Here is a 13,290-nt window from a genome sequence, read left to right as displayed (position 1 = left end):
TGGCTCGAATGACTTGTATTGACTGAAGGCAGCTAGCTAGGAAACGTGCCTGCCCTAAGTTGAACCATGTGAGAATGTGTCATAAGGAGCCACAGGTACCTAGCCTGTTTTGACAGACTTTTCTTCTTTGAATGCATGTGGTCTGTGTGTGTGTGGCAGCGGAACCATGTTTCTGTTCAACCTTGTCATTTTTGAGTTTTGATCTTTTCTAGAATGCAGCAGACTGAGAGATTTTGTTGCAGATTGTCAGAGAGGAGCGTATATCAAGGTGTGAACATTCGTTCAAGTGGCATTCTTCATTTATATTATTTATTTGTAACCTCTGTTAGGAATAAACTCCTGTTCTAGTCAAGTAATTTCTGTTTTTGAATCTGTGTACAAAGTAGGAGGTGCAGCCCAGACCTTCATAGCGCAGCTGCACAGGGCAACAGATCTTCTTCATTTTCTTGATTAACTGCTCAGCTCTTCAACACTATTAGTAAGGCAGATATGCCATGTACATATAGCAACATTTAATACCCACATGAAATGCATTCTTTCTATACCCTTATTCCCTGCACCAAAGAAAATGCAACTTGTTTGCTAGTATTGCATCAGCATTTGAAAATAAGAGTGTATATATATTTGTTTCAAAGAGTGCAAGGGATAAGCTCAGAACTAGCAGCAAGGAATATGTATGCATGTGAATAAGAATGTTGCAAAGAATGGTAATTCAGAACAGATGACACTGAAAAACAATAATTTTGTTTTATTCTGGCAGATGTAATATGTTAAAACACATTAGGCCATCTGCATGAATCTTGCTTTAAGGTGAATAACTGGTTTTGGATTATGTTTCTTTTTCTTCGTAATTTATAGATACAAGACGTTGATAGGGTCTCACCTTGATTCACTGAGCTTGCATGTGAAGCTTTAAAACAGATTACCTGAGCAGAAATTGGGGCTTCTTGCTGATGACACTGGGGGCAAAAAAGCAAAGCAGGAGGAAACAAGGTGCTACAACCCTAGCTTTGTATAACTAAACCGTCCTTTCACAAGTTGACAATTTTTGTGTTTGATAAAGTGATTCAGCTGAGAAAACAGTATAGTAGATTTGATTGATAAGATCAGTGCACATTTCTCTACTGGCAGGATGTCAGTTTTTCCCGTGTCATTTAACTGCATGGATTACCAGAAGTATTTCGTTCTGTTACGTTGTGATTTGTCTGGGAGTATGGATTTGTCTGCTTGGTCACGTATGTTTTTATTTTTTGGTCAGTTGAAATGTGTAAGGTTGGATCAACATGCCTATCGGTAAATGAATGTAGTGTTTCCTTTAGAAAGTGTGTCGGAGGTCTTCTCCAATATGCATTTGAACTTTCATCTAATTTTTGCTTGGTGTGATGAAATAAACTGTCTGAAGTCACTTATGCAGATTGAATTTACAATACTTTCTTGAACCTTTACAATGTGGCTATCATGGTCACTAAAAATTAGATAAAAGTGAACTCCTTGCCAGTTGCAGGTAGTAATTGTCTTGAAAATTTTTTATTATCAAAGCAGCTTCAGTAAACATTTTTTATCAACAAAGGCCAGAACCTGTCATGGTCACATATTTGAATTTTTGGATGAATGACACTGTAGTCCTCCCTCCTGAATTCTTTCGTCGATCACACTATAGTTTTTTCACAAGATTCAGCCTGTGACATTTTTAAGATGCATGAGAAATGCATGCAAAATATGATTCAGCATTTGTGTGTTTCATCGCTTATCTCAAGATGGACTATCCTGCTGCAATTTAAATCAGACAAAAGAGATTGGAGTGTTATTTTTCTAACAAATTCCTTTGTGTGTTGGGGTTCTTAAAACTGCTGTGAGATAGATGGTCTCAAGTGATAAAATTTCTCCATGTCTTATGCAAATGATCTGTATGTAGTACGACACAATGCATGGTTGCAGTTCTCCAGGTTTTACAGTCTACATTGAAGTGGCTTTAGTGATGAATACTTGGGCTGCACAAGCAGCTAAGCTATTTTCATCTGCACGTTATTGGTATTGTACAGAAAAAGTGATGCATATGTTGTTGATATATTGCCATTTTTAAAATTCATCGACATATGCCTTCATCACCACCATTCCATTTACCCTCCATTGCAGTCAGTAGGCTAGGATGGTCTCTAAACAACAGCATTTTTCCTTCTCAGTATTTCTAGATTAATTAAAAATGTATTAGCCAGGTCTAATGACTCATGTTTCATTAAAACTACATAAAATTTCTGTGTAAATCATGTGCACATACCTAGGCACATGCATTGTGGAACCAGAATTTTTACCCAGCATCCCTTCACCCACTCTTTGTAGACTTCATCAGAGGAAGTGTTGCAGGTTTATGGACGACAAAAAATTTGATTTGTTTAAAAGGGTACCATGTTCACAGTACAGTTCTTGCATATTTCTATATTGACTACTATTTCTTTAGGATATTGTTGCATAAAATTGTAGTGATTATTTTTGTAAATATCTGAGCGGAAATGAAAGTTATTATGCTTAAATTAAAATACATAAATGATGCATGCATGCCATTCTTTGTGTGTCTGCATGCATGTGGGTATGCGTACTGCATGAACATTAAGTACTTCAGAAGGGGTTAAGGAGTGCACACTGTACAGTTTTGATGCACCAGAAGATGACGGTTTACTCCTTAAGTCCACAGACTCTACTGCAGTCTGGTTAAAAACTCATACACTAGACATGTTAAAAGGGTAACTGCTCATGTTGTTTTGATGACTGAGAGCAGTAGCAAAAATTCTGCTATAACTTGTCAGGGGAAACAACTGGACAGGTGGCAGCTCTTGAGTCGTGAGCAGGTCCTGCATGGAATAATCAGTGTTCAACATCAGTGCAGTCAGATCCTCTTGTTGGGGGATACCACAAAGCTAGCAGTGTGGCTGAGGTTATATCTGAAGCCCGCTCCCCAAGAGTTGGGTGTGAAGAAAGACCCCCTTTGGCCACAGCTCTTAGTGCTTTGCCTCACAGGTAGGACACTGTTGCAGTCTGCCGTGAGTGGCTACACACACACACGTGGAGCCTGCAATGCATATCTTCTTGATCATAGGTTTGACATTTTTCCACAGATCCTTTTCGATCATTTCATTTGTAGAATATAGTAGTTGGTCACTGAGAACCACTGCTGAACAGATGTTTGTGGTATTTTTATTTTCACCCTAGAGACTAGCCTTTTTCCATCTCCAGGTTCACATCGACAATGACCTTATCATCCATGACACCCTAGCCCACGCTCCTTTTCGCAAGCTGAAATGATCCATGTATGGCTATATTTACAATCACATTCAGCAACTATAGGTATTCAAATTTAAAAAAATTTTGCTTTCTCTCTCTCTTCATAAACACATGTAAAAAAGGACACTTAGTTTCCATATTTTCTGCATTAAGTTTTTCAAAATGTCTTGCTGATCATCACTCCTTATAGTCAAGAAATAGACGCACTCGTTTTAAGCAGTCGGCACTCAGTTGTAAATCTCTGCAACAAAATAGACTGATTCACTGACAAATGGCAAGAACTCCTGTCAAGAGATCAACATGACAGGTAAAAGATGAACTGATGATCTAACTCTGAATCCTGTGAGAGCAAAAAAGATAAACAGTACTACCACCTACTCCAGTGAGGTCAATTTAAATCGCCGTGTACACATGATGCCAATTTCTTATTCACTAAAATATGATTCTTCAGAAACAATAATTCAGATAACAAAGGCTTGACAAAAAACAGAGTGAATTCTGAACACATCGTTGAAACTATATAGAATGCTAGTCACAGAAAAAAACATCCCTAGTTATTCAACTAGTTCCTCCTTAGGCATAGTATATCAGAACCAGTGCCATTATCTGAAAATATACAGCTTACCCTAAATGAGAGGAAAAGGTGTCAGTCAGGCGATAGATGGACGTCTTGAGAGTTTCTCTTAGCTGCTGGCTTAGCAATAGACGAGGAGCTACTGGAGTTTCGCGGCCATACCTTCTTAATGCTGGAGGCTGGAGCTTGAAATATTTCTCAACATTCTGGATTATAGAAGGGAAACACACAGTAAAACCAGAATTACCTTCCGTAATATTTTCTGTCATGAATCCATATGGCATGATCATGTAATAATTACATTATTATTACCTTAAGAGTTATGTCATAGTTTTAAGCTCCACTGCCTAGCTGAAAAGTAGTTACCGGGCATTCACCTTTGCAGACACTTTACTTTAAAGGTTAACATCTTACATCCTGACAAATCTCAAGCAATATAGCAGAGGTCTTGAACTTACATCATGAAGAGTAACAAGCGAGGTGATAATGGTGGGCAAGGACTGCTGCACAACACCATATTTGTCTTCCCTATATGATGCTGCTGCCAAATGAGACAGGGCTGTGACAAAAATGTAAGCGGCTTCAGATAGGCATTTCTACAAAACACCTTTCATCTCATGATATTGCTGTTTTGTAAATGTGATCTGTTTTAGAGCACCCAATGCTACACTCATCACTATAGGTCATAGATAAATATATCCACCATTGTTTTCACATCTGGATAAAATAGAATCAACCTAAACTTTACATACAACTCCACATAAAAAGAAAGAAGCAATGAAAAAAAAAAGAAGAAGAAGTAGAGATGTCTTTCTTAAAAATACTCATAAGAAAGGCTAGGTATGTATGCTAAAAAGTGTACATGGATTGGAAAAAGTCAATGAGCTTTTTGACCTCCATGTTGCCAAGAATTGCAATTTTTTTTATGACAGCACCTGGTTTAAAACATGTTAAATGCATTACCGAGTATTTTAAATTGTACCTTCTATGGCCCAGATTGGAATTTGACAGGTGGCAAAGAGTTGTCTGCTCTTGGCATCGGGCAGCTCCATGAGAAAATAACTCAAGACTGGCTTGGTCATAAGAATTGCACGCACCTGCAATGATATATGTACTACCTTAGCAATACCTATACTAGGATCCTACTCTTGCCTATAATAGAAAAGTCAGGACTATCAGTTAAGCCTGTGGCTGATACATCGTCTGTTTTTGCATTACTTTTATTGGTCAAGTCTAGGCCAAGACATGATCGTACTAGCAAGTCCTTAAAATTATGGTGTCATCTAGGTTTTAAAATGCGTTAACAGATGTATTAGATAAAATTTCTATGTGTTCATAAAGGTAAACCCAGAAAGGGGTTTCCCTGTTTGGAAAAACACATCAGTTGTGTTCTTTGTTCTAAAAATCCCATTAAACTTGAAGAATTTGTTAGTATCATCCTCATTAATCTTGTTAATTATCTTATATGTTTTGAGATCACTTCTGATATGCCTTGCCTTTAGAGAAGGTAACTGTTGAACAGCTAGTCTTTCTTGTACAACAAAATCCTGAAAACAATAATGTAGCTACCTCTGTCTGCACCCTTTCTATTGGTAGTCTTCTTAGGGCTGGTAACCATACAACCTCCCCACGTTCCAAGATATGCCAAACAAAAGTGAACTTCTCTAGCAGCTGGAAAACCCTATGTACTTAACCCACGAACCTGGTCTGGCTCATTCTAAAAACAAGACAGTGTAAGAGAAATAGTTTACTTCTGGTTTCTCTTCATAGACTAGTGGGTGCACTAGTTCTGATGATCTGCTAGAGTGGACAGAATTCTTATTAAAAAGTAAAATCATTAAAAAAAAAAAAAGGTATTCCGTACTTTTTTTTGGTCATCTGGGGAATGAAGGACTAGAGACCACAATGCGAGGGTGATGACATTTTTATTCTCCCTTGCTGGTTTACCTTCCCTAACCCACTGTGGAGTCAGGTACCTACTCCCGACACCATGAGAGTATTACACCACCTCTCCACCATTCGGTCATTTGCTTACTCTTCAATTTGTAAAGCATTTCTCAGAGGTTCTTGGGAAAGTCAACTGGATTCTATCCCTTTACCCTTCTGGCACTTACCCTTGACAGGAGTGAAGGTTTTTGTGATGAAGTCTTTAGGACATCTTTAAGCAGTTCATCGTCTGAAACTAACCATGAACGTGGTTATGAGCATTATGCTACTAAAAATCTCTTTCAAACCATTGCTAGATTTCATAAATATGACACTGACAAATAATACTTGAATATTTCAATTTACAAATAAAACAGGTAATTCTGCTGCTGCATGTGCAAACTGACATAGTAAAGAAGGCCAGTACCCTTCTTAGCTTTACGATTCTTATTTACATAACTGACCTTTTGTACTACCCCTATCATGAACAGATAATATACCACAATTAAGCTAGATCGTCTTAAGAAATCTATAAAATTTTGAAAAAAATGCCTTAATCACAATTCACAAAAAGACAGTCGACATCTGGAAAAAGTTTAAAATATCCTATTATACTACATCTTAGAGAAAATGAACAACTACAGGTGATGGCTGCAGCAAGTGTATGTCCCCAGGTAGGTTGCCAGGTTCATACCTGTGGTATGGAAAATCTTTTCTGGATGTTGCTGCAAGGGCACACTGGCAAGTTTTGCAGCATTAGCAATGTGGACCTTTGTCACCAGCATGTCCACTTGCTGCAGACAGGTGCTGGCAATAGCTCGCCAGGTGTACGGGTGACCCCCTGGTTGGCTTAGGCTGAAAACCTCCTGACGACGAGCCATGTTGGTGCTGGATAGGTGGGACAAGTCTAAGAAAGCCAGATGCTGCGGGAGGCAAAGACATTTATTCTAGACTGTTGAGCTTGAAGCACGTTGGCAGGTTACAGCTGTTATGTCTCAGCAACATTGGTAATATGTTATTTCACTGTAACACTGCTGACAGAGCTATCAGAATAGCAAAGACACAGTTAACACTGTAAAGATTATACAAAGAATTTAAGATAAATATGCTTAATTTAAAAAGTGTGTACTTTTTTTTTCCAAAACAACATACCTGGAGTAGGGCATCATTACAGATCAGAGCCTCATTCAGACAGTATTTAGAAGGGGAATTAAAACCAGGCAGTACTGGGAACTCAAGGCGCTGTTACACATAGGTTAAACAAGCAAAATTAAAAAAAAACAAAAAACAAACACCATTTTTCAAATAAAATGCACATGATCTCACAAAATGATGACAAAGTTGCTTCTCAAAAAATCATGAAAAAAAGTCAAAGACAGTTTATGATAATATGCCATATATCAACAAGAATGCAGATACAAGTTTTGTGGGTTGAAGAAACGTGATAGCCATTTTACAGCATTCCAGTAACTGAATGGTTGATTTATATTCATTAAAAAAAAATTGTCTTGCCCTCTGCAAGAATGTTAAGAGTCAACAGCAAATATATGCAGATGATTCAGCAACTACAATCACACCAGACTGTGATAAAGCTATAAAACTTAATTTTCACATACCTGATCACCTTCCATTCTACACCCACATACGACCTGCACTCACCTGTGTGTGATAGACGCAGTACAGAATGGTGGTCAATGTCCAACTATAACAGGTGAACAAGGAGCAGAGAAAAGTCTGCCACAAGACAGAGAAGTCCAGCAGGCCAGGAAGCGAATCTAGACGCTGGTTTGCAGGGCTGAAAAAGACCAATATGACTCTGTCCATATCTGACATGATTATGTGCTTCAGCCATTTCTTTAAATACACTTGGCATCAAACCACAAATGTTTACAAAAATGTGGATGGAGAAAACTAGGAAAAAAAGTAAGGACCTCTTGAAAGGAATAAATAATTGAACAGAACTGTTTATTGCCCCTTTAGAGGTAAAGGAATAAATAAGTATATAAATAAGCAAATAACTAGGGATTGACGATAACAGTGCACAAGTAATCTTGTCTTGTGAAATAAGATTTTAAAAAATACTTACACATCATCCACATTTAGAGCTTCCACTATCCACACTCTTATTCGTCCACCTTAAACCAGACCAGATAATTGGTGTCACAGAGATTAAACACACCAAGCCCTAGAAAATTATCTGATAATTTTTTTCCCCCACTTAAAAATGAATGGCATCATGAAAAACATGCATCTCCCTTCAATGATATATCCAATGTTTGATTCATCTATATTTCTTCTTCTAGAATCTGCTCTCAAGGAAGATGATGGTGCTGTAACCACCAAAATAGACAAGATCTGCTTATGAGGCCAGGTTTGAAGCAATTAAGATATGCCTTTTTTTTTTTTTAACACAATGTATCCACCAATACCAACAAATGTTACACGATACAAGTTGCTTCTCACAAAATCATATGTACTTGTACAAATACATGTGCACAAAGTTTTCAATTAAATGATGTGGGTGGTTGAGTTCTTACAAAATGATAAAAAATAAAAATTATTAAAAGTAAGAAACGAAGCTGGCAAATGTGTACGCATGCATGCAAACACACACTAAACCTGATCATGTTTTATTGAATAGTGATTCATCAACACTTACCGAAAAGAAAGTAAAATATGAAGAAACTTTTTACAGCTGTACAAGCCAACCAGATACATTTCCATGCGTGCTCGACCATTTCACTTCGCACACGGAAATATTTCTCTCTCTTAAAAAAAGAGGGAGAGAGATTCATCTTTGCATTAAAAAAAAAAAAATTAATGTCCGCCAACTGAGTATAATAATAATAAATGCAATATTTGTAAAGCACGTATTCACACTCCTAAGGAGCATGCTCTTAGCACCTTAGAACAAGAAATGGACAATATATGAGGGACAGGAAAAAAAAAAAAACAACAACAAAAAAACCATATGAACTATGAAATAAGCAACAGTACTAATGAAGAATAAAATAAAATACAGAAAATGCAAAGAGGAACCAAATAACAAGAACTGAGAGTATCATGGTATTGCAAAAGGAAGACAAGCAGGGAAGAGTGTAAAAAAGGACTAGCATTGTGGGAAAGGGTGCTAGGAGTCATGTTTCTGGAAGAGGTGCGTTTTCAGAGCACGCTTAAAGGAGTCAATAGTGGGTAGGTGGCCGATATGGAAAGGGAGAGAATTCCGTTGCTTCACTGCATAATATCTAAAAATCCTGTGGCGATGTTATTGTTCTGGTGACAGAAGAGTAAGGAGACGATCATCAGGTAAGGAGTACAGTTGTCTAGCTGGGACGTAAGGGTGTGTGTGTGTGTGTGTGTTGGTGTTTTATGCCGTGTCAGCAACTTAGGCTATATTACGGCAAGGCAGCCAGCCCTGTAAACAGATGCCACATGCAGAGAAAGAACAGTATGCCCGAGACGAGAAATGAGCTGGGACGTAAGGGAAGAAAAGTTCAGAAAAACAGTCACAGCAGGAACCAGCAAAGAAATTAAAACAGCACGGACAGTTTGTAATGGACGCGAGAATGGATGGGAAGTCAATGCAGAAAATGAAGAAGAGTGGCATGGTTCCATTTCTTAGCTCTGGGCACCAGAGTTCTGTACTTTCTGGAGTTTGTGAAGAAGGTATTTAGGGCAGCCAGCAAGCAAGGAGTTACAGTAATCAAGCCAGGATAGAATATGCACAGACAAGAGTGTTGTTAGCGTGTGTAGACAGAATGTGACAGATGGCACTGATTTTGAGTACCTCATAACAGGCAGACTGAACAGACAGCTGAATCTCGCTTAGCAAGAGTCATGTTTGCAGTGACAATGAATCCCAGATTCCTGACGGAGGACGCAAAGGTGATGCTGTTTTGCTCACCTTAATGTGATTTGGTGGACAAAAGAGTGAAGATGGATTTTTTTTCTCAAACATAGGAGGGCTTCTGTTTTATCATTGTTGAGTATAAGTTAGTTTGTTACCATCCAGTCCCTGACATCGCCAATACAGGCTTCTGTGGTGCTGGTAGCAAAGTGAGACTCAGCTGATGGAGTGGAGCAGTAAAGTTGCGTGTCATCAGCATATGATTAAAGAGAAACCTTGTGCACCTGGATGCAAGATGAAAGTGGCTTCATATACAGAATTGAACAGAACTGGGCCAAGTACCAAGCCTTGGGGGACACCACAAGACAGTGGAGCAGGGTGAGATGTTTGACCATCAACAAACACAGTCTGCGTCTTATCAGTGAGATAGGAGTTCAACCATCTAGTGAAGGTCCAGAAATCCTGTACAGGGTGTGCAGTCTATGAAGGAACAGAGAGTGGTCGATGGTGTCAAATGCAGCAGACAGATCCAGAAGAGTTACGGCAGAAACATCACGACTGTCAAGGCCAGATAATATGTCAATGGTCACTTTAATTAAAGTAGTTTTGGTACTGTGAAAAGGTCTATAAGCTGACTGAGCATGTGGGATAAGCTGGCGCTCTTGTAGGTAAGCCCAGAACTAAGTAAAAACTACTCTCTCTATGATCTCTGAGAAAAGTTGGAAACTGAGTAATAATAGTTCCCCCCTTGTTCAACACTTGAAGGAAAAAAAGCACTAGCATATTAATCCGATCATCTTCCCAAATGCTCACCTGCAGTATTGGAAAGGCCAGGTAATTCTGCTGCTGCATGTGAAAATTGATATAGTAAAGAAGGCCGGTAGCAGCACCTGACATCACAAGGAACAGGTGAGCCTCGTTCATCACCAGTGTCTCCCTGTCAGCAATCATTATAGAAACATCTGAAAATTTGCTGAAGAGGAATGAGATACAATAGTAAATAATAATCATTTAAGAAGATGCATAAAAATGTCAAGGCAAAAGGGTCCCACATCCCAGAGATCATAGTAAAAATGAATGGTTCATCACTTCAAGGACATGGCATATTGAAGGTGAAGCCCCACTCTCTTTCCATAGTCTTTACCTCCCCTGATAAGTCTGGTGCCTATTCTGGGTGGGCAGGGGAAATTTTCCAACCACATATCTGAGCAGACGTAAAGTCAGTGATCTTCTCATACAGTTGTACCCTAACCACCAGTCTTCCCAAGAAGCTGTGCAAAAGACTGCAAACAAATTGTATATTTCTGAGTCCTTGTAAAGACATTTGTAACACTTCAAAACTGTTACACAACTTCAAAACTGATTGAGAGTGGCATCCCTTTACCTAACAGGCTAGAGGGGGCCAGCTCTCCGCATTTTCGTTTTCTTCTTGGATTTGTTGTGCTTGTAGTACCTATTGTACCAATCTGCACTTTTTCCTAATGTCACAGGCATTATGTTTGACTGTTTACTTGCTTGTGGCTTACATTTATTTCTCTTCTAATATCCCCGTTAATTCTCTCTGGCTAACATCATCACAGTTTCTTCATTTTTACTAGACGTCCCTGCGATAGACTTTACATCATAGCCAAATAGATCATGAATTTCAACATTGTACCATAATTTCTTCTTTGTGATCACCTGGACACTCTGATCTATGTGTTTGATTTTTATCTATTCCGCTCCAGTCCAATGAATGTAGATCTGTTTCACTGACATCTTGATCTATGAATGTCATCCAGCAGAACGAACTGGTGTTTCAATTACCTTAACAAAACCACAGGAATTTTGTCTGTCTTGTATTTTTGTGTTTGTAATGCGTGAAAAGACTGGTTTTGGCTGAGATACTGCACTATAAAAGCTCACATCATTATTATTATTATTACACCTGACAAGCGATATAATTTTCAACAGGACAGAGCTCACAGCAACTCGCAGATCCATAAACTCATATCACAATTGTGTTCAATCTAAAAGACATGACACAAACCTGATGGTGATCGAGTCTCATAAATGTTCTATAATAAATTATTATTCTTAATTAAAAAAGAATAAAAACCTGATGGTGATCGAGTCTCATGGATCTGTCTATGGGATGATCATAATCAATTACTAATGACATGATTATTTTATTAATCCCACATAAGTACTTACTTTTCTGGGGTAACTTGCTGAATGGTGAGGCCATAGAAGCGTTGACCTATAAATAGTGTGCAACACCATGCCACACAAGCTCCACCCATGACACAGGCAAAGATGTGTGGCAAGCATGACCATCTGAAGAGGTACAAGTAATTCTGTAGGCGTGTCTCTGGCACCCTGGGAGTTACTGCAATGGTGGACAAAATCTTGTAATAAACTCATATCACAATTGTGTTCAATCTAAAAGACATGACACAAACCTGATGGTGATCGAGTCTCATAAATGTTCTATAATAAATTATTATTCTTAATTAAAAAAGTACCAATTATAAATCAATCATTTTGGTCAAACTTACCTCAATCACGCCCAGGGAAAAAAGTCTACAGAACATTAAGTACAATTTATGATGGGTACAATTTTACTTTAGAACAGCTTGAAACTTTTTACAATTCTGAAAAAGAGGCTAGAATTAGAATTATTCTTCATGATGATCTTTAACATCAGTATAAAAGAAATGTCACTATTCATAACTACTACAACTAATGTACTCTCTTCTCTCTCACCTGAGTATGAAACAGAATATGCCACTCCCAGCAAGACAGCTGTCAGCACCAAGTATACCAATGGGAAGAAAATCGATGCTAAATCTGTCACAAACCCTGTGACAGAGAAGACAGGCCAAGGCACAATGGGTTACAAATACATCATGCTGGAGTTTAACTTAAGTAAATTCATTTATCTTTTTAACTGAACCAGTTGACGATTAAGCTGGTCTGCCAGGACTGGTTGTCGGTGGTGGGGATGACACTGGATAGACACAGCAGCTGACAAAGTTCGCTACTTAGGCCTATCATTTCACCCTGATCATATCGTCCCACAGCCTGAGTCAAATTGCCCCAGCTAAGTCCATATGGCCGGTGACCGTCGAACCTACTGGTTCACAATTCAGTTTTTTCCTAGTTAACCCTAAAGGTTTTATAGTAAGACTCATAGCAAGAAAGAATTTATAAAATTGAGAAAAAGAGTTTTACCAGATATGCTTTGCCAAGGATGAAGTAAACTAAGATGGCATATGAACAGATACACTGTTGTTAGAGGCAGTAAGCACACGACACTCCAGAAAAGACTTCCAGCAGTTCGCCAGAAATGAATCTGCAGGGGAAAAGATCAAAATCGTATGAAAAAAAAGTCATTTTCTCGACGAGCTAAATGACAGAAACAACAAACATCTAAGACCCTCTTGATACAGTAACTATCCTGAGAACATTATAAAATTGTATCCACCTCTTTTCTATACCAGTAAACAACAGACTCCATCTCTGCGACCACAAACACAGTTCATCGAAAGCATTAGTTGTCCATCACTTCGAAGACAGCGCCATTCGGTCATACAAAATTAGAGATCGGAGTTTATGTTTAGCAAAAAAATGTTAAAAATGATATCTATCTATAATTATAGAATATTTAACAGTAATATATTTA

At 38.3% G+C, this 13,290-nt stretch overlaps 1 protein-coding gene across 1 annotated transcript; it reads right to left on the bottom strand.

The window, feature by feature from the left end:
* Nucleotides 1-733: 733 nt before the first annotated feature.
* LOC112573441 (nucleoporin NDC1-like) lies at nt 734-13,210 on the bottom strand. Its single transcript, XM_025253823.1, has 15 exons — nt 13,093-13,210; nt 12,840-12,960; nt 12,372-12,467; nt 11,820-11,994; nt 10,440-10,563; nt 8,439-8,547; nt 7,866-7,914; nt 7,439-7,574; nt 6,932-7,021; nt 6,474-6,702; nt 5,968-6,035; nt 4,836-4,950; nt 4,312-4,412; nt 3,905-4,059; nt 734-3,520 (listed from the first exon to the last, which is right to left on the bottom strand). The coding sequence occupies exons 1-15, from the start codon at nt 13,123-13,125 to the stop codon at nt 3,457-3,459; spliced, it is 1,665 nt and encodes a 554-aa protein (XP_025109608.1). The 5' UTR covers nt 13,126-13,210; the 3' UTR covers nt 734-3,456.
* Between the last annotated feature and the right edge of the window lie 80 nt (nt 13,211-13,290).

This window comes from Pomacea canaliculata, linkage group LG10 (genome assembly GCF_003073045.1).
Source record: "Pomacea canaliculata isolate SZHN2017 linkage group LG10, ASM307304v1, whole genome shotgun sequence".
NCBI lineage: Eukaryota > Metazoa > Mollusca > Gastropoda > Architaenioglossa > Ampullariidae > Pomacea > Pomacea canaliculata.
This window is presented reverse-complemented; position numbering and strand designations above follow the sequence as displayed.

What these genes read in the sequence shown, in the direction of transcription:
- LOC112573441 (XM_025253823.1), bottom strand. Translation starts at nt 13,125, where the DNA reads ATGGAGTCTGTTGTTTACTGGTATAGAAAAGAG. An exon ending in GCTCTAAATGTGGATGATGT is followed by an intron (nt 7,575 to 7,865) that starts GTAAGTATTTTT and finishes GGTCTTTTTCAG; the next exon opens with CCCTGCAAACCAGCGTCTAG. An exon ending in ACCTTTTCCTCTCATTTAGG is followed by an intron (nt 3,521 to 3,904) that starts GTAAGCTGTATA and finishes ATTTTGTTGCAG; the next exon opens with AGATTTACAACTGAGTGCCG.